Source organism: Suricata suricatta, chromosome 7 (genome assembly GCF_006229205.1).
Source record: "Suricata suricatta isolate VVHF042 chromosome 7, meerkat_22Aug2017_6uvM2_HiC, whole genome shotgun sequence".
Classification (NCBI taxonomy): Eukaryota; Metazoa; Chordata; class Mammalia; order Carnivora; family Herpestidae; genus Suricata; species Suricata suricatta.
In genome coordinates, this window is record NC_043706.1 from 61,166,088 (window position 1) to 61,193,774 (window position 27,687).

Genomic DNA, 27,687 nt, shown 5'->3' on the forward strand with positions numbered 1-27,687 from the left:
GGCTCTTAGTTTTTTTATTTCTGTGAGAGGATTTGGTCATCCTCTGTGGTCTTCAGTTAGTTCATCTTAAGGAACCTCTAAGCTGTGTCTCTTAGTTTCAGATGTTTCCACATCCTTATAGATTTCTGATAACACTCAAATTCAGACTGTATTCAGAATGAATAGTGGTTAGCCATTGCTTTAGGATTAGTGTAGATGATGTAGGAGCATCTCCCAGATTTTTCCAGATATCCATCTCTGGACTCCCCATTGTAGATATTGGAGGTCTCTCAGCTGATCTGATGGGAGTGAACATCTCTATGGTCTTAGAAACTATACATGGTTTTTATGCACCTAGTGCTATTTCTGGGGCAGTTACTATACATTCCAGCAGTTAAAGAGATGGCTTGGTATTTCTAGACTAACATATCCAGTAGACCTATGTATGTGTAATTTAAAATTTTACAGTAGCTACATTTTAAAAAGTAAAAATAAATGGGCAAATTAATTTTTATAACATGTTTTATTTAACTCAACATTCTAAAATATTTCAAGATGCGATCAGTATTAAAAAAATTAATGAGATATTTATGTTCTTTTTCTGTACTAAGTGTTTGAAAATTAGGGGATACTTTATGCTTAGAGCATATCTCAATTAGTGTACTACATTTTTAATAGTTAAAGTAAAACATAGTTTTACTTGATTTTGATATTACTAATTTGTTCAAAATAATAAAGTTATATTCAATTGAAAATGTTTTATACTGTGTTAGTGTTTGGATTTAAATTTAAATTACTTTAAAATTAAAAATTCAGTTCTTTAGTTGCCCTAGTCACATTTTAATTGTTCAATAGCCAGGTGTGCCTAGAGGCCACTGTGTGGGACAGAGAAGCTCTAGAGAGCCAAGAACTTCTCTTAGAGATTAATAGATAACTTCATTTCTTTGGAAGGAAGCTAACTTTTCCTGAGGTAAGGTAATTGTCAGATTGTTCTCCCTGTCAGTATAAGAGCCAGCCTTTCCGTATAAATTTCCCATTTACAGTCAGAGTCCGTTTCTGTTTGAGGGTGCCCAGTGGCTTCTTTGGATTGGAGTTTGTAGTTTACTCAGCTAAATTCTCTTAGGGACCTAGGAAATGTCCCTGGAAGGAACCACAGACCTCTCAAATTATTCTGTTTAGCTACTTTGCCAGGTCCAGGAGAACAGAGAGAACAAATTAGTCTCAGGTAAATCAGCTTGTTCCCATAGCTTCAGATGCTCAGATTAAAGTGACAGATTCAAGCTGACTGTGGAGCAGAGTTCCCAGACATCATCACCTTCCCAGCTTTTTCTTCACCTTTCGTTCATAAGAGAGGACAGATCAGGTTTTTTCTGTTTCATGAAAGGTCCTTTTCCTGAGGAGCTGAATGGCGTAAGAATCTGTATTAGTGAGAGATTACAAACTCTAAATGCTTTTGCCCTGTAGATGAATTTGATTTGAACTACATAAGTTTTGTTTTTATTTTTTAGCTAGTTGGCAACATCTAAAGTTTAGTAGATTTCACCTTTAGAAAAAAATTTCCAGTTTCTCCTTGAAAATTTAGAAGCTGCTGACAGTGCTGGACCAGCAAGAATTGGCTGTACCTAAGTGGCAGTTGCTCTTTGTAATGGAAAAGGGGTAGTTTATGAAAAGAGAATCAGACAGATCCCTTTTTTTTAAATGTTTGTTTATTTTTGAGAGACAGAGACAGAGTGCAAGCGGGAAAGGGGCAGAGAGTGGGGGATACAGAATGCAAAGTGGGCTCCAGCCTCTGAGCTGTCAGCACAGACCCCAGTGCAGGGCTTGAACTCAGGAACTGTAAGATCGTGACCTGAGCTGAAGTCGGATGGCCAACCGGCTGAGCCACACAGGCACCCCAGACAGATCCCTTTTGATTCTGAATTTGTTTTGCCTTTCTCTTTTTGCCTATTCTCCTTTTCCTTTAGTTCTTCTTTGAAATTTTTCTCTTACCAATACTTAAACATAAAAATAATTGCTCTTTTTTTTTGAGAGGGAATGAAAATCAGACCTATCAGCCTCACTCTGTCTATACCTGTACATGTATTGTATATTTCTACTTAGTGAATAATCAATAAAAAGCAATGGCTTTGAGGAAAATTAGACAGTAACAATAGAACAAAAAAAACAGCAGAATATGAGAGAAAGGGTGAAAGAAGTTGCAAACAGTCCTAGAACATATGCTAGTAAAGGAATTTAATCAAAAAGTTCATTCATGCATGTCTCTTGTTTTCCATATATCAGTGTAATAATTCCTTTCTTCAAGTTGGTTGGATTTAAATAGAAAAATAATATTTAATATTTATGGAAGATTCAATGTTAATTTATTAAATCTTTGTTAAATGTTAAATTGAGTGCCTACTATGTGTCAGGCAGTAGGGGATATAGCTGTGAACAGAGTATCAGAATTCCTGCCTTTAGGGGGTGAACAGAGTAATCAGAATTTGGGGTTTCTGAGTGGCTTAGGGGCGCCTGGGTAACTCTGTGAGTTAAGTGTCCAACTTTGGTTCAGGTCATGATCTCATGATTCATGAGTTTGAGCCCTGCATTGAACTCTGCTGTCAGTGTGGAGTTAACTTTGGATTCTCTGTCCCTCTCTCTCTCTGCCCCTCCCCTGGTGGCAGGTGCTGTCTCTCTCCCTCTTTCTCTCTCTCAAAAAAAAAAATTAAAGAAAAAAATAATTCCTGCTGTTATAAAGCTTACATGTTAGTGGGGAAAAGTAACAAAAGCTAATAAATTAAAGTCTTTCATTTGTTAGATGGAGATAAGTGTTGAGGAAAACAACATAAGGGAGGAAAGAGGATGTACCAGGAGAGGAGAGTTACTATTTCTTTTATTTATTTAATTTTTTTGAGAGTTACTATTTTAGGTGGTGTGGTGAAGAAAGAGCAATTTGAGTCAAGACTTGTAGAAAGAAGTAAGAAAATGATTCATTAGGATATTTGGGAGGGAAGAGTGTTCCAAGGAACAAATGGAAATGTCCTAGGGTAGAAATATATTTGGTGTGTTTGAGGAATAACAAAGAAACAAGTGGGCAGACTGGTAGGAGATAAGGTCAGAGATGTTATGGAAGATAACAGATTATATGAGGCCATTATATAGGAAATTTTACTGAATATTGTAGGAAACCGCTGAAGGTTTGGAAGAGTGGAAAGAGATATAATTTGGATTATTTTCAAATAATATATATTATTATATAACATTAAAATATACTATAAGTTATATGTAACTAATATTAAATATATATTATATAGTATATAAAAGATCATCTGGCTGCTTTCTTTTGAAAATAGCCTGCAGTGGATAATATATTAGAGTATAGGTTAGGTGTTGTTCCTGTAACAAAAATCATAAAAGTCTGAACAGTCTAGGTAGGACATCTGTGCTCTGTGAAGCCATTCAGAAGTCCAGGATTTTCCACCTTTTTGTTTTACCATTCTTTGGGGGTTTTGTCCCGATTTCCATGTTCAAAACTAGATCACTATCAAGAAGATGCTCCCATCTTTGTAAAAGGGAAACAATTGCATCAAGAAGAAGAAAATACCTAGAATAAGTTTAACCGAGGAGGTGAAAGACCTGTACTCTGAAAACTGTAAGACGTTGAAGAAAGAAATTGAAGATGACACAAATGGAAAGATATTTCATGCTTATAGATTAGAAAAATTAATATTGTTAAAATGTCTGTAGTACCCAAAGCAATCTACAGACTCTGTGCAATTCCCATCAAAATACCACTGACATTTTTCACAGAACAAGAACAAATAATCCTAAAATTTGTATGGAACAACAAAAGACCTTAAATATCAAAGCAGTCTTGAGGTATCACTCCCTGACTTCAAACTATACTACAAAGCTATAGTAATTAAAACAATATGGTACAAGCACAAAAGCACATACATAGATCAGTGTAACAGAGTAGAGAGCCCAAAAATAAACCTACCATATTGGGTCAGTTAATCTGTGACAAGGGAAGCAGGAACATACAATGGGGAAAAGACAATCTATTCAATAAATGGTGTTGAGAAAACTGGACAGAAACATGCAAAATAATGAAACTGGACCATTTTTTTTAATACCAGATACAAAAAAAAAAAACCCCATCCAAAATGGATAAAAGACTTAAATGTAAGACCTGCATTTAAAAACTTCTAAAAGACAAAATAGGCAGTAAGCTTTTGGGCATTGAGCTCAGCAATATTATTATTATTATTATTATTATTATTATTTATTTATTTATTTATTTTTTGGTATGTCTCCTCAGGCAATGGTAACTAGAAAAATAAACGAATGGAACTATATCAAACAAAGAGGGTTTTGCACAGTGAAGGAAACCATCAACTAAACAAAAATGCAGCCCAATGAATGGGAGAAGATACTTGCAAATGATATATCTGATAAGGAATTGATAGCCCAAATATATAAAACTCCTACAATATGACAGCAACAAAAAAAAAAACCACAAACAAACAAAAAAACCACACCAAACAACCCAATTAAAAAATGGACAGAGGACCTGAATAGACATTTTTCCAAAGAAGACATACAGATGGCCAACAGACACATGAAAAGATGCTCAACATCACTAGTCATCAGGGAAATGCAAATCAAAACCACAATGAGATACCACCTCACAACAGTCAGAATGACTAGAATCAAAAAGATGAGAAATAACAAGTATTGGTGAGGAAGTGGAGAAAAGAAAACTCATGCACTATTGGTTGTAATGTAAATTGGTGCAGCCACCATGGAGAACAGTTTGGATGTTCCAGAGTATTAAAAATAGAAATGCTATACAATCCAATAATTCATTCCACTTCTGGGTATTTATCCAAAGGAAATGAAAACACTAACTTCAAAAGATGTACGCACCCCTAGGTTCATTGCAGCATTATTTACTATAGTCAGGATTTGGAAAGAATCTATATATCCATCAAGAGATGAATGAATAAATAAGATGTGCTGTATAAATACAATGGAATATTACTCAACCATAAAAAATGAACCTTACCATTTGTAGTAACATGATGGGACCTAGGAGGTGTTTTACTAAGTGAAAAATTTCAAAAGAGAAAGATACCATGTGATTATACTTCTGTGTGGTATCTAAAACACAAAACAAATGAACAAAACAGAAACAAACTCATAGATACAGAGAGCAAACTGGTAGTTGTCAGAGGGGATGGAGGTGGGGGAATAGGCAAAATAGGTGAAGAGAATTAAGAGGTACAAATTTTCAGTTATGAAATAAGTCACAGATGTAATGTATAGCATAGTCATTAACAATATAATAACTTTATATAGTGACAAATGATAACCAGAACTACTGAAGTGATCAGAATGTATAGAAATAGTGAATCACTATGTTGTACACTGGAAATATATATTCATGTATGTCAGTTATAAATTAATAAAAATAAAATAGTTATTGAAAGTGTTAAGGTCTATATATTTATGATAGAGAAAAGAAAAAAATTTATGAAGAAGAGTGAATGTGATCTTTATTCTGATACTTTTAGTATCTAAGGTAATTTTACTGAGGGCAAGAGGGTGTTTTTTAGGCTATAAATATTTGGGGTGTGAACAAAACTATCCATAGTATATCCAGGCATTTTTTTTCGGTCAAAATATTTAAAACAGTTCAAGTGTATGTGTGTGTGTGTCTGTGTGTGTGTGCACACATGCACATTTTATATATTTATAATTTCAGAAATCAGTCTACCCAAGGAGTTGTTTTAAAATGGCAAATTTTATGTCTTAAAAATTAATGAGCTTATAATTAGAAGATTCATGAAGATTGTTTTTGAGCCACTGAACTAAAAAAGTACTCTTATGTATTACTGTCCTTTGAAATATATATAAGTGAATCCTTAACAAAGATATATTAGTTAATATTGATATTAGTGAAACTGTGAATGAAAATCTCTAAAACATTTTTAAGCCGTATGCAAGATACAGATCTTTCAGATAAATTGAGATTGTTAAGGGACTAATGAAGCGTATGTTTCCTTAAAATGGACTTCTTTATATCTAAAATAGAACAAAATGTTTAAGATGTTCTTTCTTTCTCATAGGGGGAACAATATATTTTCAATAAAAATCAGTAACTGGAAGTACAAGTTTGGTTATTTAATAATGTCAAAATGAAGCTTTAACCAGCAGAGGTAAGAATATGTTACTTTTGTATTTAAGAGGTCAGAATATTTGTCAGATTTCTATGAAGAACTATTTCGAAAACTATGAAGGGTCTGAGATCTTATCCCATTTGCAGGCTAACAAGTTAGCCTGCCACAGTGCCATGGATGGTGGGCAGAAGACAGGAGACTCCTAGATGGAAGAGAGGGACGGATTGTACTCATAGCAGTAGCATAGCTACAGTACCAGGCAACATTTGCATATGAGTAGTTGTTATATGAGAGGAATCCCAAGCTAAGGGGACCCAAGTCTTTTATAATGGATAGTAAGTCTGCCTGACTTATGCCTCAGAGGGAGACAATCTCTATTAATGAATAAACAGATTTGCTCTTTGTTCCAGGAGGATGAGACACTATCTCTGACTTCTAAGACTGTCCACTAAACATACATCTTTGAAACATAGCCTGGAACAGAGGCAGTCAGTGTCTCCTTGCAAAACATGCAGAAACAGGAGACGGAGAGTTGTCTTTCAACCCTTTCTTAACTCTGAATTGTGTTTTAAAGCATTTATTATTGATAAAGGTGATTGTTACGGTTCTTTTTTGAAATCGTGAAAAGATGGAAACCACTGAATTACCCCATAATAGGAGATGGTTTCAATTATAATATTCACAGTGTAATAGTAAACAATTGAAAATATTATAAAGCTACATTTATTGACATAGGTGTTCCTCAAAAAATTAAATGAAATAAACAGATTAGAGAATATGCATGAGGTTTGATCCCATTTTTATAGAAATTTTACAAATGCACACACATGTGAAGAATATATACCCAAGTATACATTTTAGTGGATAGAATCGTGAATGTTTTTATTTTTCTTGTGTGTATTTTTTTAAACCCCTACATGAATACTTCAGGTTTTTGTAGTAAAGGGAAACTTTTTTTGAAATTTAAAAATGAATGGTAACTTAAGAACTTTGCCTAACAGGAAAAAACCTTCATGAATTTATGGGGATTAACGAATGCTAATTCTCTTTTTGACTCTGGGGTTACCTTTATGTGCAATGTGAATAATTAGGTTGCTTACTTTTTTCTTTACTATTTTATCTGTAATAGATAAAGTCCAGGATTTCTTTTAGCACTTTGCAATATTATTATCACATAGATGTCACAAAAGGAAACAAGTCTTAGAAAATACATTGTGTTAGAACATTTCTTAAATGATAGGTTATTGCTATTTAGTAAACAAATTATTAGTAAGTGTGTTTAGTTGATTTTGGTGCTATTTATTTGGGATAAACTAAGTTAGGTACACTGAACTAATTTGCTTCATTGCTTCATTTTTATTTTCTGCCTATATACCATACTCTGAAATATGTTTAAATATTAGTGGTTTTATAAGTTGGCATTTTTGTTGTGCTTCTCATGATTCTTTTCCCCCTTCTTTTACCAAGGTGCTGTCACCAGATTTGTCTTCTGAGTATAAATTGAAAATGACTGAAGTTCAAGCAATGGTAGAATTCTCTGTGGAGCTGAACAAGTTCTACAATGTGGATTTATTTCAGAGAGGGTGTGTATTTTAATTGTGAAGATTATCTGTCTTGCATAGGAAAAGATGTACAGTTTTCATTTAAATTTAATTACATACTTACATTCAAGCATATATAAGGAAAACAATGAACTGTATTCAAGTAATTATTTTCTTAGAGAAATTTTAGTTTTGAGTGTATGTTTAAGAATTATTCATATGGATTTAGTGATAATGCTGAATATATGTAATATGTGTTTATGAATTTGTACTGAGCCTTGAGAGGACTTTTATGAAAATGTATAAGATCTCATTTTTGCTTGTAAAAGCTTATGGTGTATGGGAAAAATAAAATATATGCACAAAACAGCTAAGTGGAGACAAAATGATGAATCTTCAAGAAGTGCATATAGAAAATGCTCTAGGAATCAGAACAGAAAGACATCTTTCTGGGTGAATTTGGTAGGAAAGAACAGCCTGAATCAAGTCTTGGAAATAGGAATAAAAATGCTATTTTAAAGAGTATTTAGTAAACCGGATATTCTCTAGGAGAATTGCAGAAGAAAAGATAGTAAAGAAAAGAGAGGTTATGTTTGTGAAGGGCTCTTACTGTCTGGAGAAGAGTTGACAGTAGGGATTGGGGCAGGCTTCCATGGTTTCCAAGTAAGAATGAAATTATCACTGTTAGTACAATAAACACTAACATGATGAAGATTGTGATATATTAGGTTGATTGTTGTGTAGAAAATATAGAAACCTAGGGGACAGGTAAGGATGCTTGCAGTAATTCAAGTAAAAACCTCAAGTTCTGTAATAAGAGTGGTAGTAATGGAGCTCTGGCTAACAGAAGTATGGTGAGAGAGATTTTCTATTGGTTGTTGTTGTTTTGTTTGTTTTTTATTTTTGGCTGGTCTTGGCTTTGCCATCTTGCTGCAAAAATAAAAACAGCTGTCCTCTGCTTTACTCCACATGGTCTCACTCCTCAGCAGGACAGGCTGGGCTTGCTTTTGTAGCAGAGACAGGAGTCAAAGAAAGAGAGCAGAGGATGCAGGACCCCTTGAATTGACTCTCTTGTTACTTCCACTCGGTTCTGTTTACTAGGCAATGTATAAGGCCAGCCCAGGAGTCTAAGCTGGCAGTTCTTAGGCTAGGAAAACTTACTTAAAAACTTTATGAGACTTCTCTATGTCTGATATAGTTCATTCCAAGCTCTGGAACCCAGACCCTCAATTGTCTTTTGAGACATGACTGACTGTTCTCTAGATGTAATCACGACTATTTGGGGAATCCGAATTCTGTGGGATCATGCCCTTAAACTTCCTAAAAGCCTTTTTGTCAAATTGAATGTCTACTTAGACACTCCTTTAATTTCTTTAGGGATCTTAATAAAGGGATTTATAGTCACACCCTTAATATGATCTTTGTCCATCACAGCATTTTATTTGGGAAATCATTAAGGAGTTTTGTTTTCCAATCTAGCAAGTTCTGGTCCATCTGTATTCCCTCTAGGTTCTGTTGTAAAATGACTAGTTCTTTCTTTAGCTCATCTCTTTCTTGCAAAACCTTATTAAAAGTTAGCAAAGAGTAACGAGTTGACATTTTCATCATTTGCGTGGAAATTAACTTGCTCAAATCCCAAAGTTTTATAGATACATTGTCCAGCTTCTAAGTTATTGCTGACAGTGTATTTACTAAAAGTTTCTTTGCTATATTACATGGGTTGCTATTTTTTAAATCTATATTTTACCCATTTCTCATGCCTCTGAAATTATAACTGTTACTTTGGTCCCAAAATCAGTGCCACATATTTTAAGATTTTGTTATGGTACATACTACTACAAAGTTACTGATTTCTGTATTATGTATTGTGACAATATGCAACTAATAACAAGCACAAAGCTTCAGAGGCATCACAGCAATAAACATTTATTTTTGCTCACAAGTCTATGGATCAGCTGAATGATTCTGGTCATCTGGGCTGACTTGGCTGACTTTGCTGAACTCAGTTATGAATTCACACTCAACTGGAAGCTTGGCTGAGTGCTGGCTGATACAGAATGGCCTTACTTGGGTAGACTCACCTCTGTTTTATGATCTCATCTTCCATCTTATTTTCACAGAGAGAGACAGGTTCCAAAGAGAGAATCTAAGCTAGGCTTTGGAACTAGCATACTGTGATCTCTGCTGCATGATATTGCCCAAAACAAGTTACAAGGCCAGCCCAGATTTAAGGCTTGGAAACTAAACTCCACTTCTTATTGGGAGTCACAGTGCAAGAGGTGTGAACACCAGGGTGTTCACAGGGTGAAAAAATCAGAGACATTGTAAAAATCATTCTACTACTCACTTGAATTTTTAATTTTTTCTTATGTATTTCTGTGAGGAATTTTGAGGAAAGAATAGTAGGATTTAATGACTGACTGCATATGGAGGTTGATACCAAGACTGAAAAAGCATTAAAAATATGTATGTATGGATGCCTGGGTGGCTCAGTCAGTTGAGCATCTGACTTCAAGTAAGGTCATGATCTCGCGGTTTATGGATTCGGGCCCTCCATTGGACTTTGTCCTCACAGCTCATAACCTGGAGCCTGCTTTGGATTCTGTGTTTCCCTCTCTTTGCCCCTCTCCCACTCACATTCTGTCTGTCTCTGTCTCTCAAAAATGAATAAATGTTAAAAAAATTTTAAACTAAAAACTATTTACAATATATATATGTATGTAGGTAAGGGTATGAATATATGTGATATCTAAGATTACCTTGAAATAGCTCAGCAAAGAAAAAGTAGAGGTGAAGCAGATACCGCAGAAATCTTTTTAATTGTTGAAGATGGATAATGGGCATTTGGGTACATTGTTCTGCTTTTTGCAAATTGGGTATTTTTAATTATAAGAAATTTAAAAGATAATGCTAAATTTTAAAGTCACATGAACTTGGACAATATTGGTTATACTGAAACTAATAAGGAAGTTTCATTTTGATGTGTTGAGTTTTAGGTAGTTCATAATTAATTGGAGATTTAGAACTGGAGGTAAAGATTAAGTGAATTATTATTCCATTTTATTGACAACCATTATAAGCATAGCATGTATAATGGCTGTTTTCATTAGTTTTCTCTTATTCTACAATTTGGTTTCCCTATCCATTGAGGACTTTTGAAGAATAGTGTTATGTTACTGATCTTTCAAAAATCTAATGATTAGGGGATTATTGTTTTTAGATATACAATGGCTTGACTTGTTTATTAAAGCATATTTTCACTTTTTAATTGTGGTATAATTGACATATAATATTATATTAGTTTCAGGTATATAACAGAGTGATTTGACATTTGTAATACATTGCAAAATGATCACCACAATAAGTTTAGTTACCATGTGTCACCATACAGTTAATACCATATTATTGACTTTATTCGCCATGTTTTATGTTACATCCCCATTACTTATTTATTTTTTAACTAGAAGTTTGTATTTCTTGATTCCCCTTTTACCCATTTTGCTCCCCCCGCCCCCAGCCTTCCTCACCTCTGGCAACCATCAATCTGTTCTCTTTATCTGTAAGTTTAGGTTTTGTTTGTTTTGTATTTTACATTCTGCCTGTAAATGAAATCATGCAATATTTGTTTTTCTCTGCTCTTATTTCCCTTAGCATAGTACCCTCAAGGTCCATCCCTGTTGTCACAAATGGCAAGATACCATTCTTTTTTATGGCTGAGTAGTGTTCCATTGTATATATGTCACATCTTTATTCATTCATCAATCAGTGGACACTTAGGTGGTTTCCATATCTTAACTATTGTAAATAATGCTGAAATGAACTTAGGGGTGCATATACCTTTTTGAATTAGTGTTTTCATTTTCTTCAGATAGATACACAGTATTGGAATTGCTGGGTCATCATGACAGTTATAATTTTAATTTTTCCAGGAACTTCCATACAGTTTTCCATAGTTGCTGCACCAATTTACACTCCCACCTGTAGCGCACAACGGTTCTCTTTTCTCCCCTTCTTTAGCACTTATCTTTTGACATTTGGACAATAGTCCTTCTGACAGGTATGAGGTGGTTTTAGTTTGCATTTCCCTGATGATTAGTGATGTTGAGCATCTTTTCATATACCTGTATTGTCTTTCTTTGGAGAAATGTCTAGAAATTCTGCCCAATTTTTAATCAAAATGTTTGGTTGGTTGGGGTTTGTTTACTTTTGCTGTTGAGTTATATGAAGGTTTTTCTTTAAGTCTAATTATTTATATTGAAAGAGAGATGGTGGGAGGGGGAGAGAGAGAGTCTAAACAGGTTCTACAATGTCAACATGGAGCCCAGTGTGGAGCTGAAGCTCATGAACCATTAGATCATGACCTGAGCTGAAATCAAGAGTCAGATGCTTAACCGACAGAGCCACCTAGGTGCCCCAGAGTTGTATGAATTCCTTACATATTTTGGATATTAAGCCCTTATCAGATATATGATTTTCAAATATTTTCTTTAATTTAGAAGGTTACTCTTTCATTTTGATGATTTTCCTTACCATGCAGAAACTTTTAGTTTGAATAGTCCCATTTTTTTTTTTGCTCTTCGTTCATTTTCCTTTTGATGTTAGAGCCAGAAAATCATCACCAGACCTATGTCAAAGAGCTTACTGCATATGTTTTCTTTTATTTTACTTAATCTTTAGTTAAAATTCTCATGAGAAGTTAAATAGTTCCTAGAAAACTTTGTCCTCCTCTGACTGCAGGATTCCTTTGATTCCACTTAGATTTTTGGTTTTAATCATTTCTTGTTTTCAATATGACCTTATTTTAATCTCAACTAATCATCTATTTCTATCTTTGGAGTTTTAGCATGTTTCTTTAAGGCCAAATGGTCACTTTAAAGGTTCTAAATTGAATTGACTAGCCTTTCATTCACTGTTCTTTAATTCTGGCTTTGTGACCTGACCATATGTTCTCTCCAATGCTATACCTTCCTAGAAATAATAGTACTAATATACTTAATGTATTTTAATCTTTGTATTATTTACAAATTAAATAAGTTATTATCTAGGAAATTATTAAATAAAAATAAAGTATCAGCTCCCCTGTATATGTAAACTCATCCTGATTTGTAATCTTCATTTAGATTTTAATAATTTACTGTGTGTCTTGTGCGTACTTGTGTGTAGAGATATGTTTATCCTCCGTTACATATACAATACTTGCAATGTAAAGATAAAACACAAACATATAATTTTTATCTGTCATTTTTTATTCTACATAAACCATTATTACAAATGACTTGTTGATTTATATATGTAGATATATATATTACAAAATCTTGTAGAGTAAATAAGCAAGTACATAAATAGTTCTGACCTTGAAAAAATGCTTAATTCTTTAAACCAAATACATGTCTTTATTTTGTAATTTATAGTATTAAATCATTTTTTAAAAACCATTATAATCTGTATTTTCTCAAAATTTGCTTAGGAATAATTTATCTTTATTATTTTTTGAAAGAAAAAAATGAATAAACCAAATTAAGCAGTGAAAGTCTTAAGATGCTATACTAACTCCTCTGGTTGCTATGACATTCTCTCATTTAAAGTAAGAAATGCTGTGTATATTTCTTTTGTTTCTCTCATTCATCTTTATGTATGCTGATTTCCCTTTGGGTTTTATTGCATGCTGGTATTTGACCTGTGGATCTGATAGGTTGTTTTTCACCAATACTAAATATTATGGGAAAGTGATGTAAGTAGACTAAATTTATTATTTAATACATACAGATATTTGAATATTGGGGCATTGCATATTTTAAAATATTTTTTGAAATTATTTTTTTGTCTATTCTTATTAGTTTTTACCAGATACGTGCATCTATGAAAATTCCACCAAGAGTTCCTCACCGAGTAGAAGCTAGTTTATTAAATGCAGCAGGTAAGTCAAGGAATACTTTTAACATTTAAGAAAAGTCTGAAGCAACATTAGGCCAATAATAACTTTTAATAATTATTCTTATTTTGGGGGGTGCCTGGGTGATTCAGTTGGTTAAGCATCCAACTCTTGATTTTGGCTCAGGTCATGATCTCGCAGTTTGTGGGGTTGAGCCGCATATTCGGCTCTGTGCACTGACACCTGCGCAGAGCCTGCTTGAGATTCATTCTCTCTCTCCCTTTCTCTCTGCCTCTCCCCACCCTCAGTCTCTGTCTCTCTTGAAATAAGTAATTAAATTTTCTAAAAAGTCTTCTTCCTTTAAGAAAATTATGATTTTTAATTACAAATATAAGATACCAAAGAGTATCATGATAATGCCTCTTATAAGAAATATATTTGAGGCCTCAATAAAACAAGCATGATTATAGGTTCCTTGTGTTTCTCTTTGATTTCTTATGAAGAACAAATGAAAAAAATGTATGTTGTGACATTTTCATGAAAACATAAGTAGGGGTGATATCAATTACATCATGTAGGATATAATTTTTGAAAATATACAGTGAATGTGTACATATAATTTGATATATGATTACAAAGGTGTTTTATGATATGTTTTATAGTATGCCTTTGAGAATATTTATTAACCATGTTTTTGGTCTGGCTTAACTACAGTAAAGAAAAAAATGCCAGAAAGCAATAGATAAGATGTAAGATAGATATATTAGAGCAGTTTAGGAATTTACTTATATACTGTGGAGAGACACCAGCATTAAAATGTTTGAGCCCAAACTGGTGGTCTTGACATTATCAGTGGGCATTTTTTGGCTTTCCTGATACAGTATACTGTGTTTCATTGTATACAGTTAGGAAATGAAATGATTAATGAAACATTCTAGTGAGTTAACATATATGTCAAATACAAATAATGAGTTTTGAAGGGATTATTAAAAGTACATACACCTATACTAAAGCTATTACTGATATAAGATAGGGATATAGTTTCATTCTGTTGTATGTGGATATCCAGTTTTCTCAGCACCATTAGGACACACTATCCTTTACCTATTTTATGTTATTGGTACCTTGTCAAAGATTAGCTGACCATGTATGTGAGTTATGTCTAGGCTCTGTTCTCTTCCATTGGTCTGTGTACCTTTTTTAATGTCATTATCATACAGTTTTGATTACTGTAGCCTTGTAATAGTAATATTATAGCCTTGCATTTAGGAAGTGTGATCCCTCTAACTTCCTTCATTTTTTTCTTAAGATTACAATGGCTTCAAATGAATTTAGGATAGTTCTTTCCTATGTCTGTGAAAAATAGCATTGAAATTTTGATAAAGATCGTATTGAATCTGTAGATCATTTTGGATAGTGTAGACATTTTAACAGTATTAATTCTTCCAGCAGGATATCTCTCCTTTCATTTGTGTCTTCTTCAGTATCTTTCATCAGTGCCTTATAGTTTTCAGTGTACAGGATTTTATCTCTGTTAAATTTATTGCTAAGTATTTTATTAATTTCAATGCTGTTATAGATGAATTTCTTTCCTTTTTTAAGAATTAATTTTAAGTTTATGAAGTAAACATACTAGAAAAGCTTCCTTTTATTTACTTTTTAGTTGAAGAATAGTTGACATATATTAGTTTCAGGTGAACAACACAGTGATGGGATTGCTTTCTTGATTTCTCTTTTGAATAATCGTTAGTGTATAGACACGCAACTGATTTTTGTTTGTTGATTTTGTATCCTGCAACTTTATTGAATTTATTGATTAGTTCTAATAACTTTTTGGTGGAATCTTGAGATCGTGTCATCTGCTCTCAGATAATTTTACTTCTTCCTTTCCTGTTTGGATGCCTGTAATTTCTTTTCAGTGCCAAATTACTGTGGCTGGGACTGCCAGTAGTAGAAGTGGTGAGAAGGGGTGCCCTTGTTTTTAACTTTAGAGGAAAGATTTTAACTTTCCACTGTTGAGTATGATGTTAACAAATGGGCTTGTCATGTATGGCCTTTATTATGTTGAGGTACATTTCTTCTATGCCTAATTTATTTAAATTTTTATCATGAAGTATGTTGAATTTTGTTAAATGCTTTTTCTGCATCTACAGAAATGATCATGAATTTTATCCTTCATTCTGTGAATATGGTATGTCATGTTTATTTGCATATGTCAGTACACCCTTGCATTCCAGAGATGAATCTCTTCATCATAGCATATGATCCTTTTAAAGTACTCTTCAAGGGGCACCTGGGTGGCTCATTTGGTTAAGCTTCTGACTTCGGCTCAGGTCATGATCTCACAGTTCATGAGTTTAAGCCCCATGTCTGGCTCTGTGCTGACAGCTCAGAGCCTGGCACCTGCTTCAGATTCTGTGTCTCCATCTCTCTTTGCCCCTCCCCCACTTGCACTCTGTCTCTCTACCTCTCTCAAAAATAAATAAGAAATTAAAAAAAATAAGGTAGTCTTGAATTTGGTTTGATAGTATTTTGTTGAAGGATTTATGTTCATCAGGGATATTCAACAGTAAGTTTCTTTTCTTGTAGTGTTTTTGGTAATGCTAGCCTTTTTTGAATTTGAAAATGTTCCTTCTTGGTCAATTATTAGAAAATTTTGAGAAGGATTGGTATTACTTCATCTTTAAATGTTCGGTAGAATTCACCAGTGAAGACATCTGGTCCTGGGCTTTTATTTGTTGGGAGATTTTTGATTGCTGATTCAATCTCTCACTTACTGATCTGTTCAGATTTTGTTTCTTCCTGATTCAGTCTTGGTAAGGTATACATTTCTAGAAATTTATCCATTTCTTCTAGTTTATCTAATTTGTTGGCGTATAATTTTTCATTGTAGTCTCTTATCCTTTGTATTCCTACAAAGGATAGTTACAGTGTCTTCTCTTTCATTTATAATTATTTGAATCCTGTTTTTTCATAGTTCTAGCTAAAAGTTTGTCCGTTTTATCTTTTCAAGAAACCAACTCTTAGTTTCACTGATCTTTTCTATTGTCTTTCTAGTTTCTATTTCATTTATTTCCACTCCAATCTTTGTTATTCCCTTCCTTCTGCTTACTTTGGGCTTAGTTTGTACTTTTTCTAGTACTTTGAGATGTAAATTTAAGTTGTTTGAGATCTTTCTAGGTTATTTGTATGGCAGAAATATTACATGTAATTAATATCATTTCCAAAGTAATGTTCTTTTGACATTATGACACATATTATTTCAGATATGCCCAAATAGAGTACTTTCTTTTTGTGCCTTAAGTGCCTTTTCCTGGACATTGTCACTGTGATTTTGATTTAGGTTTTTTGTTTGTTTATTTGTATGTTTTTGGTTGTTTTTTTATTTGATGTAAATCCATATTTAGTCATTGTAACTATCTCCAGCTTCTGGTACTAGTAACTGTGTATTAATGACTGTGAAATGTCAGTTATCTGCTAATTTACTAGTGTTTGGAAAGGAAGTATCTTTTAAAAGAGTCGACAGCAGATACCAGTCTTTAAAAGAGAAGCCTGGGTTTGGAAAGCAATAGAATTTCAGCTTATATGTGAATATGTAATATATAATTTCAGTTTATATGTGAAAACATTATTTATGTGTGTATTATTTGTAGGATTATACTAGAAAATTTTAAAGAGGTCACATATTTTTCAATAAAATATAACAGCCAAAATTGAGAACGTTAGAGCTAGATTTTGAACAGAAGAAAAAAATGTTAATTTTTTCATACTTTTTCAAACTAGCAAACTTTTGTCTGTCATGTCTAAAATGTAATACCTCATATGATTTTTCAAGATCTTTTTTTGTCCTGGGGCAATAAACAACCCTTTATTTCAGCTTAGGTTGTGATCTCATGGTTGTGAAGATCGGGCCTTACTCCCCTCTGTGCTGAGTGTGGAGCCTGCTTGGGATTCTCAAGCTAGCTCGCTCGCTCTCTCTCTCCCTCTCTCTCTCTTTGCCCCCCCCCCCTGCCGTGCTCTGTCTCCTGCTCAATAAATAAATAAACACTTAAAAGATATATCTTTTTTTAATCTTAATGTTATCAATATATTTTTTTTTCTCTAATTTAGAGTATCTTATTTGTTTACAGTACATCATGATATCTATGGATTTTTACAAATAAAATGACCTTTAACAGATTATGAGATATACAGCCTTCTTCATCCCAGTCCCATTCCCGGGATGACTCTCTTCTATATGTGTGTAGTGCCCCACACGTTCTTGTTTCATCCTCTGAACACCCTGTGATCATGTAAATCTGGTATTTCAGTTGTATTTTCTGCTATTGTACCCCAGAATAGCCATCATGTTAAATGTTTAAGTTCATATGAAAAGTAGGGGTAGTAGAACCAAAATAATGTTCTCATGTCCAGGTGAATTTTCTCCTCACCAGTGATCTGGGAAAGGGAAAGGGAGCAAGAGAGAGAGAGAGCGAGAGAGAGAGAGAGAGAGAGAGAGAGAAAGCACAAAGAAGACAGCCAGTTTATTCTAGTCTTAGAGGTACTGATTTGGTTCTCTTTTTATGCCCTTTCTCTTCCAATATTTGTTTTATTTTAAAATAGTATTTGGGAGTTCCTGGTGTTTGTATCTTTTCACTATTAGTAAATTTATTAGGAAAAAGTATCCTTCACAAAATTTTCTCCAGAAATTATTCCTTCGAATTTGGCTGACTTTGTTTTGATAAGACCAGATCATTGATTTCTAGACTCATCCATGATAACATAAATATAGTCGAATAGGAGTAATTTTTTTTAATCTGGTGTGTTAATTCTCTTTTTACCTCTCTTTCTTAAAAATTCACTTTTTCTTCTAAGGGCTTGGGTTTTCTTTGTACTTTTTATTTTATACCCCATTTTTCTTGCTCACTGTGTACTGTCATCGCAAGACCTTTTCTTTCTAGTACTGTATTTTACTGTTATTCCTACACTTTGTGTATATTACTGGTAAACTTTTAGAAGAAGAAAGAAAGTAATGATTTTGTCTGAGTTGCAGAAGGGCAAGTTAGCTGTGGTAGGAATTAGATGGTATCATACAGCTTGTTGCAACACATTTAAATTATTTCCAGCACGAAATTGTGCTGACGGTGAGAAGTTTGAGTCAGGAAATAGCTGTCATCTACAATAGCATCAGTCATTAAAGACAATGAATATTTATAGGACAGTTGAAAATAGACTAATACGAAAATATTTACAGACTTCTATAACAAAGAAGTCATTGTTGGTTCTAAGAAACTGGCCCCAGTTTGAAATGTTAGAGCACTATGTACTATTTTGATAAAAAGTTCAAATAACAACTCCCAATTTCTAATAATGATAATACTTCTTAGAAAGAAACATGTATTGTTTTATTTGCTTTTTAATATCTGTCCATTCCTTTTTTCGGAAAAAAAAATTTTTTATGCAAATAATACAAATAGTCAAAAAATACAAGTAGTTTCTATTAGTCTAGAAATATTTGTAGTGAAAATATAGTTACTTCTCTAGATGTATCCACTTTTCACTATTACTCTAGTTCTAATGGTCTCCTTTGTTTATTCCTGGTATGATAAATGACAACTGAAGATTATACTACTTCCTCTCCCTCTTCCCCTGTACTTTTTAAGAGATGCCATTATTCTTATATCATTCTTTGACTCTTTCTTTGACCTTGACTGTTACTGCTAAGTAATATATTGTTCAAATCTCCCATTTCCCATTTCAGCAAATATGACAAACCCTATTTTGTAATATAAGGAGATAAGCCTCTTATATTGCCTACTTTTTCAAATTTTCTCTTTTCCTCCACATTTCAACTTGTTAAATATATCCTTTGTTTTATAAAATCAGTGTTGCTAACATTTATATCCTGTTTTGTAACTGTAGTTAATTTTAATGTGTTTTGTCTATGGGTTGATTCCAAATGTTGAAATAAGTAAACAGCATTTTCATTTTTATGGTATCATGAGAGGGAGAATATTTATAAAATTGAAATGACTATCCAACATAAAGGAGGATCTTAACTTTCTGGCAAGACAAGATAAATCTAGTTGCCATTTTGATGTTGATCTGGGTCACCTGTTATAGAGAGGTAGCTATAGATGTATCTTAGAAGCTGTGGATTCAAAGATACAGCTCTGTTTTAGTTAACAAAGTAGTGATTTGGAATCAAGATACCAACTTCCTTTTATGTTTTCTTGGAGAACTCACTTAATCTCTGTGAGCCTCAGATTCTCATCTGTGAAGTGTGTTCCCTGGTTTACAGGATTATGAGGTGTTAAATAAGTAAAAGTTCTCAGCAAGGCTGAGGAAGGGCAAAAAGAATGAGCAAGGGCAAAAAGGGAAATCCAAGGGTAAGAAGAGATCTCACAAAAAACCCCAGAATTTATAACTTGTCAAGGAAATCTAAGTACCTACACTTGGATTTTTGTGCTTATAAAACTAACTTAATCTGTAGATAGTGTTTGAATTTGGATTTGTTCTGCCATCTGCTATGTTTCCTAACACTTTCTATAAGCATCTTTTACCTCTTAGCATCTTATAATTTTTTATTATTTATTTTAATATAATATAATATAACCAAACATCAAGAATCATTAAAGAAGAATGCTTTTTTTTAAATGAGGAAAGTTTAAATAAATAAACCTTCATTTAATGTTACTAATCCATTACTGTTAACAATAACTGAATGATCTCAACAATCATGAATGGAAAACTCATGGAGTTAGATCTTTCAATAAACTTTGCATAGCTTATGAAATTTGAGTCCATTTGGCATTATGACCCTCCATTTTGCTTTCCCTAGTTGAACAGCTTCCTTCTGTCACAACCATTGTCTTTTTATCTGGCTTCAGAGATAGTGATAATTACACTGGCATTTGCTTTGGCTTCCAAAATAGGGAGTTAAGAGATTATCACATTGTAGTGCAATTATTTGCTTGAATGTTTCTATTCAAACTAGAATGGAAACTCTGAAAACAAGGGCAGGGTTTTATTTATGTTCATATCTCTTAGTTCCCAATATTTTAGAAGCTTAATAAATTATGGTTGAATGAATGCTCACTTATTCACAAAATAAATAACGTATCAGTGCTAGCTGTTTAAGCAAAGAAAATATAAATATGAAAGATAATGATAAGGATAAAATACAAATTATCACAACTCAATGTAAGTATTCTTAGGCCTCTGTCACAGGTTTCTGTAAGTGTAGATCGGATATTTGGGTTAGCAGATAACACAGGCAAAGTGAAAATAGGGTTCTTTCAACAAGAAATTAGGGCACTAAATTAAGTTGGATGAAAGGTCAAGTATTCAGTAAATCTATGCTAAGGGTTTATTATGTGAAAGACATAGTGCTCACTCCTAAATTATAGCAATGAAAATGATATATGTGCTCCCTGACCTTATTGATGGAAGTTATCATCTAGTAAAGTACAGAGGGTTTCACATTCAAGACAATAAACAAACTATACACATATGTTTGGGCCTTTTTGTTTCTAAGGCTCTTTGGTAATAGCAGTATAAAACACAAAAAAAGAAATAGCAAAATATTTCAATAAGTTTTTGCAGGACAGAAAACAAAAGTGATAACTGACTTTTAGGACACCTTCCCCTAGGGATTTCAGGAAGGTACAGCAGATAAAGGGAAATAAGAGGTGGGCCGGAAAGCAGAGATGAATTAAAGGTCTGTAATCAGGTCAGCTGTGATAACTGGGCACCCCAGACCCAACTGCAGTATGTCCGGAAGACTAGTATTTACCTTAGGATAAAAACCTCAGGACTTTCTCTAAATAAATTGACATGAGATATTAACATAGTAATGCTTCAGAGTAAAGCACTTATTCTTTCCTGTGTATATAGTACAGTGTCACTAACTGTATGTACATTGTTGTACAGCAGAGCTCTAGAGCCTTTTAACCTCACATGACTAAAACTCAGTACCACGGAATAGCAGTTCCTCTTTCTCCCTCCCCTTGGCCCCTAGCAACCACCATTCTACTTTCTTTGATGAGTTTGACTGTTTTAGATAGCTCATATAAATAGAATCATGCAGTGTTGGTCTGCTTCACTTAGCTTAAGTTGTCATGGTTCTTCCATATGTTGCTGCATATCGTAAGATTTCCTTCTTTTATTAAGGTTGAAAATATTCTGTTATATAACTCATTTTCTTTACCCTTTCACCTACTTATGGACATTTAGATAGTTTCTACCACTTGGCCATTGTGGAAATGAATATGGAAGTACAGATATATCTTCAAGATCCTGTTTTCAGTTCTTTGGGATAAATACACAGAAGTATAATTGCTGGATCATATGATAGTTCTATTTTTAATTTTTTGAGGAACCTCCCGCTGTTTTCCATAGTGGCAACACCATTTTACATTCTCACCAACAGTGTACAAGGGTTACAGTTTCTCCACAAGTGCTGACCGTATACATAATATTACGTAATATGGAGTAAGAGATACGTGAGATGTGGACCTTGATTCCAAGAAGTTTATATTCCTCTTTAAATTTTATCCTTTCCATCTTCACTTGACTCTTTGTTATGGTATTATCAACAGGATCTTTCCTGAGATCACAGACGACGTTCACCCTCCTAAGATACCATAGCACTGTAACTCTTTCTGTCAGACTTAGTAGAGATGTAATTTACAGAATTAGAGGAGAGCAGGGAAGATGGGGTTTTTTTTTTGGTTTTCTTTGGTTTGGTCTGCTTAGCTTAAAACAATGTATGTCACAGGGTAACTGTACAACACATATTTAGAATTTTTGTGAAATGTATCATACTTTTTTTGAAGACCATATAAAACATTATTTTATTAAATAATAAAATGAGTACCCAAATACTCATTCCTTCATTTAAGAAATAGAACCTTACTACTACCATAAAAACCTCTTGTATACCCCTTCTAATTTTTGTGTTAATCATTCTTTTGCTTTCTTTATAGTTCTATCACCTATGAAAGGCATCCAAGTATATATCTGGTTGAGTCTGGAGAAACTGAATAGTAAGCACAAGCCCAGTTGTGTAAGAAAGCTGTAGTATCACTACTGTTAAAAGAAGGCTCTCAGAAGAAAAGCTAAATGAAGTCTCTGGGTTATAGTATGCTTCTGTATACTAAAAAGTTTTATTTGATTTTTTTAAAAAATTTTTTTTAATGTTTTATTTATTTTTGATACAGAGAGAGACAGAACATGAGAGGGGGAGGGGCAGAGAGAGAAGGAGACACAGAACCGGAAGCAGGCTCCAGGCTCTGAGCTAGCTGTCAGCACAGAGCCTGATGTGGGGCTCGAACCCACGAATGTGAGATCTGACCTGAGCTGAAGTCGGAGACTTAGCCGACGAGCCACCCAGGCGCCTCTAATTTAATTTTTAATTTGTGTTTTTGCATTTATTTTTTGAGAGATAGAGTGAGACAGAGCATGAGTGGGGAAGGTCGGAGAGAGAAGGAGATACAGAATCTGAAGCAGCCTCTAGGCTCTGAGCAAACACTCCGCACAGAGCCCGATGTGGGGCTAGAACCCACCAACCATGAGATGACCTGAGCTGAAGTCAGAGCTTAACTGACTAAACCACTCAGGCGCCCCAGTAAAAAGTTTTAAGATTCCTTTTTGGGGAAGTTAGCCAACCAGATCAGGAGTCAATTGTGTGAAATTTAGAGTTCACCACATTGAGTGCTTCTGGTAAGGTTGTATTATGATCAAGTATTAGAAAACCAACACATGGAGTAGGCTGATTTGCATCTAAACTTAACTAATTCCACTTTTCTTTGTCCAACTCTCAGGAGCAGAAACCTTCTGTGCAGTGAAAAGACTGCCCTCTTATGATCTGCCCTGAGCAATAGGGCAGAAACTCCATCGGGGCACCTTCACACAAATTGAGCAGTGAAAAGAATCTGGTCAAGCTTTTAATTTGTTCTTAGGTTAAAAATTGATACCGTGGCAGCAAGAATCTTTTTTGTATGACAGACCTCAAAACATGTATTTGTTTTGTAACTAATATTTGTAACTAATATTTATTAGTTACATTCTATAACTAATGCAGATGGTCTCTTTGGAATCTTCCTTCACCGTCTTTCTAGAGATTCCCTTTGCCTCTCTTCCACATTAGATCTATTTACAAACACTGTTTTTCCTCTTTCTGGTTTACTCTCTCATTTTGGTGGAGCCTGTTCTCCAAGATTTTATTGAGAAAAGTGGCATAGGAATTTTTTTAAACTTTCCATGTCTAAAAATGTCTTTACTCTTATTTGAAAGTTTAGCTAAGTACAGAATTCTAGGTTGGAATTCTTTTTTCTTCAGAATTTTGAGAATATTGTTTCATTGTCTTTGGTAGCATTGCTATTGAGAATTCCAAAGCTATTCTGATTGTTAATTCTTTATATGGGACCCTTTTCTCCTTTCAGGAATCCTGTAGAATCTTCTCTTTGTTTCTAGTGTTCTGATGGCACATAATGATGTACCTTGGGTCTCTCAGTACTCATTGGTCCCTTTTAACCTGAAAATATATGTGCTTCAGTTCTGGGGAATTTTCTTATTTTGTTAATTATTTTCTCCCATCTTTCTTTCTGGAACTTCTGTCATTCAGATAGTAGATCATCGTCACTGGTCCTCTTAATTTTTAGTTTTTTTCCTCCTTTTTCCCATTTCTGTTTCTTCTGCATTTTCTGTTGTACTTATTTCTTCAACTTTAATCGCTTTTTAAAACTTTTTTTTAAGGTTTATTCATTTTTGAGAGACCGGGTGCAAATGGGGGAGGGGCAGAGAGAGAGGAAGACACAGAATCCGAAGCAGCTCCAGGCTCTGATCTGTCAGCACAGAGCCCGAAGCGGGACTTGAACCCACCGACTATGAGATCATGGCCTGTGCCGAAGTCCAACACTTAACCAACTGAGCCACCTAGGTGTCCCTTACTCTCTTAAGCTTTTTAATCTCTTTTTGAGCTTTTCTTGCTTTTCTTTTTCTCTCCCTTTTTTTTAATCTTTCCCTCTCTCTTCCTCCTCTCTTTCCTCCTTTTTCCTCCTTACCTTTGATCCTTTTTCTTCTAAAGTCCAAGTGCTCTTTTATTTTCTGAGTGCTCCTCAATTATAACAATGTTTTCTTGTTTCATGGCTGTATCTTTTCTCTAAGAACAATATTGATAGGATTTTTTAAGGTTTATTTCCCTATAAGTTGTTTTTTTTCTTTTTTCTTTTTTGGTCTCTAAATGGTAGAAGCTTTCTTCTGGTGTCTAACAGTCTTCAGTTGTTTATACATGACTGAAAAGAATTGGAAGTTCTGGGAACATATATGGGACTTGTCTCTTTGACCTTTGTATAGGGTAATGTTGGTGAGCCGTTTGCTTAGGAATCTTTGAAGTCAGTTGTCTATAAATCTTATCTATTATGATAGATCTACATAGTATTTATTATAGATCTATTATAGATTCCACATGTCAAGAAATGTGAAGAATCTGAGATTTTATTCTATATATTGTTGAAAGTAATTCTTCATCATTTCTCACACTTCTGTATATCTTCTCATCAGAGACACTGAAAGACTTCTGTTCCAGACTAAGTTTTTAAGGATGTTTGTATAAGGGAAGAGCTTTGGAAAATATAGTTCATGTCTCTGTCTAGAGCAGAAGATAGATCTGTTTACTGTCCAGTATAATAACAATATCTCTCTCTAGTTCAAAGATTAGACAGGTTTTCTTATAGAGACAATTTCTTATAAAAGATTAACATTTCCTAAGCTTAGAGTTCCTCATTTGTAACCCCACAGTATGCATAGCATCCACTTGGCTTGCCTCCATGTCACCCCCATGGAACTTGAGGGGGAAAGGACAAGGGGAATTGGTGTGATCATGCAACTCATGCTGCTTGCTATGCTGTAAGTAATAAAGTCCTTTGTCTCTGACACAGGAGTCTCCAGTCTTCTTCCAGCATCCATGAAACTGTGGCAGGCTAGCTTGTTAGCTTACAAGGAGGATGAAATCTTGGATTCCTTACTGTTTTCGAAATGACAGAGACTTTTGTCTATTTACTTCCTTGAGAGTAAGACTAACTGCCAGCCTCTGGGAACCCAGTAGAGGAGGAGTTCTGTGTATCTCTGCATTCAGTATTCAGTATGTGTATGTTCCTATACTCATGCTCTCAGTTTTGCTAGGAGACTTCCAGTTCAGAGAGCCTTTGTTTTATCTTCTTCAGGGATGAAGGTGAAGGCTTCTGTGATGATGAACAAGGCGCACCAGCAACCTAGTGGCATATAGTAGGGGAAAGGACCCATGAATCTGTTCTGCTCTTTGCCAATAGGTCACCTCAATTAAACATTGCCTGACTTTTCTTTTTAAAATTGCTATCTTTCTAACACCCCTTTTCTCTTTACTCATAAAACTTAACTGCCTTCAAACATAGTATATCATTTACTTAATTATTTTTGTTCTCTATTGCCCCTCCCATTAGGATGTAAGCTCCATGAGGTCAGAGACTTTTTACCTCTTTTATTTGTCCTTAAAATGACTGTAAAGACACATATAAAATATTCAATCAACAAGTATTTGTGGATATTGTACTAATTGAATGACTAGGAGGAACTTGCATATCTTGTGCCCATTGCCCCTAATTTGAGAATAAAATTAAAGAGAAGTTTACTATTTATAAGTCATTGGCACATCTTCTTAAAAGTTTTAAGTATTGATATTAATTGAGGATGTAATTTTCCCAGGAGGTTAGTTATTGTCATTCTAAAGCAATTTAGAATAATGTATTTTGTATACAGCTTTTTATCCTGTGCTAGAATCCCTTTTAGGGCATTTCTAATGGTGGTATTCCTTTTATCTATTGGAACATTTCTAGCACTCTTACTCAATAAATATTGAATATAGTTTATTGGTAGAGCCAATGAGGCTGACTAAAACAGGCCTGTGAGTTAGGAACAAAGGCATAAAAATGTGATGTCCAGGTAACCAAATTAAAGAAGTACTTCAAGAGTGAAAGTATGTGTAACTGTGATGCTGATTATAAGTCAAGTAATACGAGATCTGAAAGTTGACTGTTGTATTTAGCAAAGCAGAAGACATTATTGGTCTTGATAAGAGCAGTTACATAGGCCAAAGTCTCTTTAACGTGTGAATGAATTATCGTTGTGTAAAAATTTGCCCTCAAACTTAAAACAACAAACATTGGTGGCTCAGTCAGTTAAGCTTCTGACTTTGCCTTAGGTCGTGATCTCACGGTTCCTAAGTTCGATCCTTGGGTCAGACTCTGTACTGGTAGCTCAGAGCCTAGAGCCTGCTTCAGATTCTCTGTCTCTCTCTCTCTCTCTGCCCCTCCCCTGCTTGTGCTTTAAAAAGAATTTTTTTTTAAAGCAACAAATATTTTGTCATAGCTTCCTTGGGTCTGGAATCCAGAAGTTTAGTTGCTTGCCTCTGGCTGAAGGTTTCTTAAGAGGTTGCAGTCTGTTACTTCTGCTGTGTTCATGTAGATCAACCCTGGGACTTTGTGGGAGGAATTGTACAAGGATGTGATACCAGGAGGTGAGACTACTAGCAGCCATTTTGGAGACTGGCTATCACAAAATGGGATGAGGGGAAAATTAGAAAATTAGAGACAATTGAATACCAAAGAATCTTTTGAGGAGTTTTGTCAGAAAAGGGAGCAGAGAAATAGGGGATTTGTCCAGGTGTATCTGTCTGTAGATTTATTAATGGAGCTTAGAGAACTTCTCTTATTATTTTCTCATGAAATAAGAACCAAGGTTCTCAGTTAAGACTGAAGGAGAGAAAATAAAGTACGAAATAGTCATCTGGGAATGGATTTGGAAAATGCAGTATGATTGCTAGGCAGCACTAAGGGTCTATTTGAGATCAGTGATCATGAATTAAAGTATAGTCAGAAGACTTGTGTATTTTTCCCCAGCTATGTTCAGCTTATGGATACAAGGGAGGAAATTAGATTTATAAAAGTTGAAACCTATCTAGGCAAATATGGCAAAGCAAAAGTAACATATCCTTAATGAGATATGTGAAAGGATGAGTGATACTGAGGAGTATGGAGGATAAGGAGGAAAGTGAGGACTTGAGAAAGTACGGGGATAACAAAAAGAGTAGGATTCATGGAATCTACTAAGTTGGGGTCAA

The 27,687-nt window shown here is 34.2% G+C and overlaps 1 protein-coding gene across 2 annotated transcripts in view; it reads left to right on the forward strand.

Moving 5' to 3' along the window:
* The window catches only part of FAM135A (family with sequence similarity 135 member A), a 129,831-nt gene that overhangs the window by 7,779 nt on the left and 94,365 nt on the right, over window positions 1-27,687 (forward strand). For both annotated transcript variants that reach the window (XM_029944881.1, XM_029944882.1), the window contains exons 3-5: window positions 6,087-6,176; window positions 7,605-7,720; window positions 13,516-13,595. In XM_029944881.1, coding sequence (XP_029800741.1) covers window positions 7,644-7,720; window positions 13,516-13,595 — 157 coding nt within the window. In that variant the 5' untranslated portion in view covers window positions 6,087-6,176; window positions 7,605-7,643. The remainder of the gene's footprint in view (window positions 1-6,086; window positions 6,177-7,604; window positions 7,721-13,515; window positions 13,596-27,687) is intronic.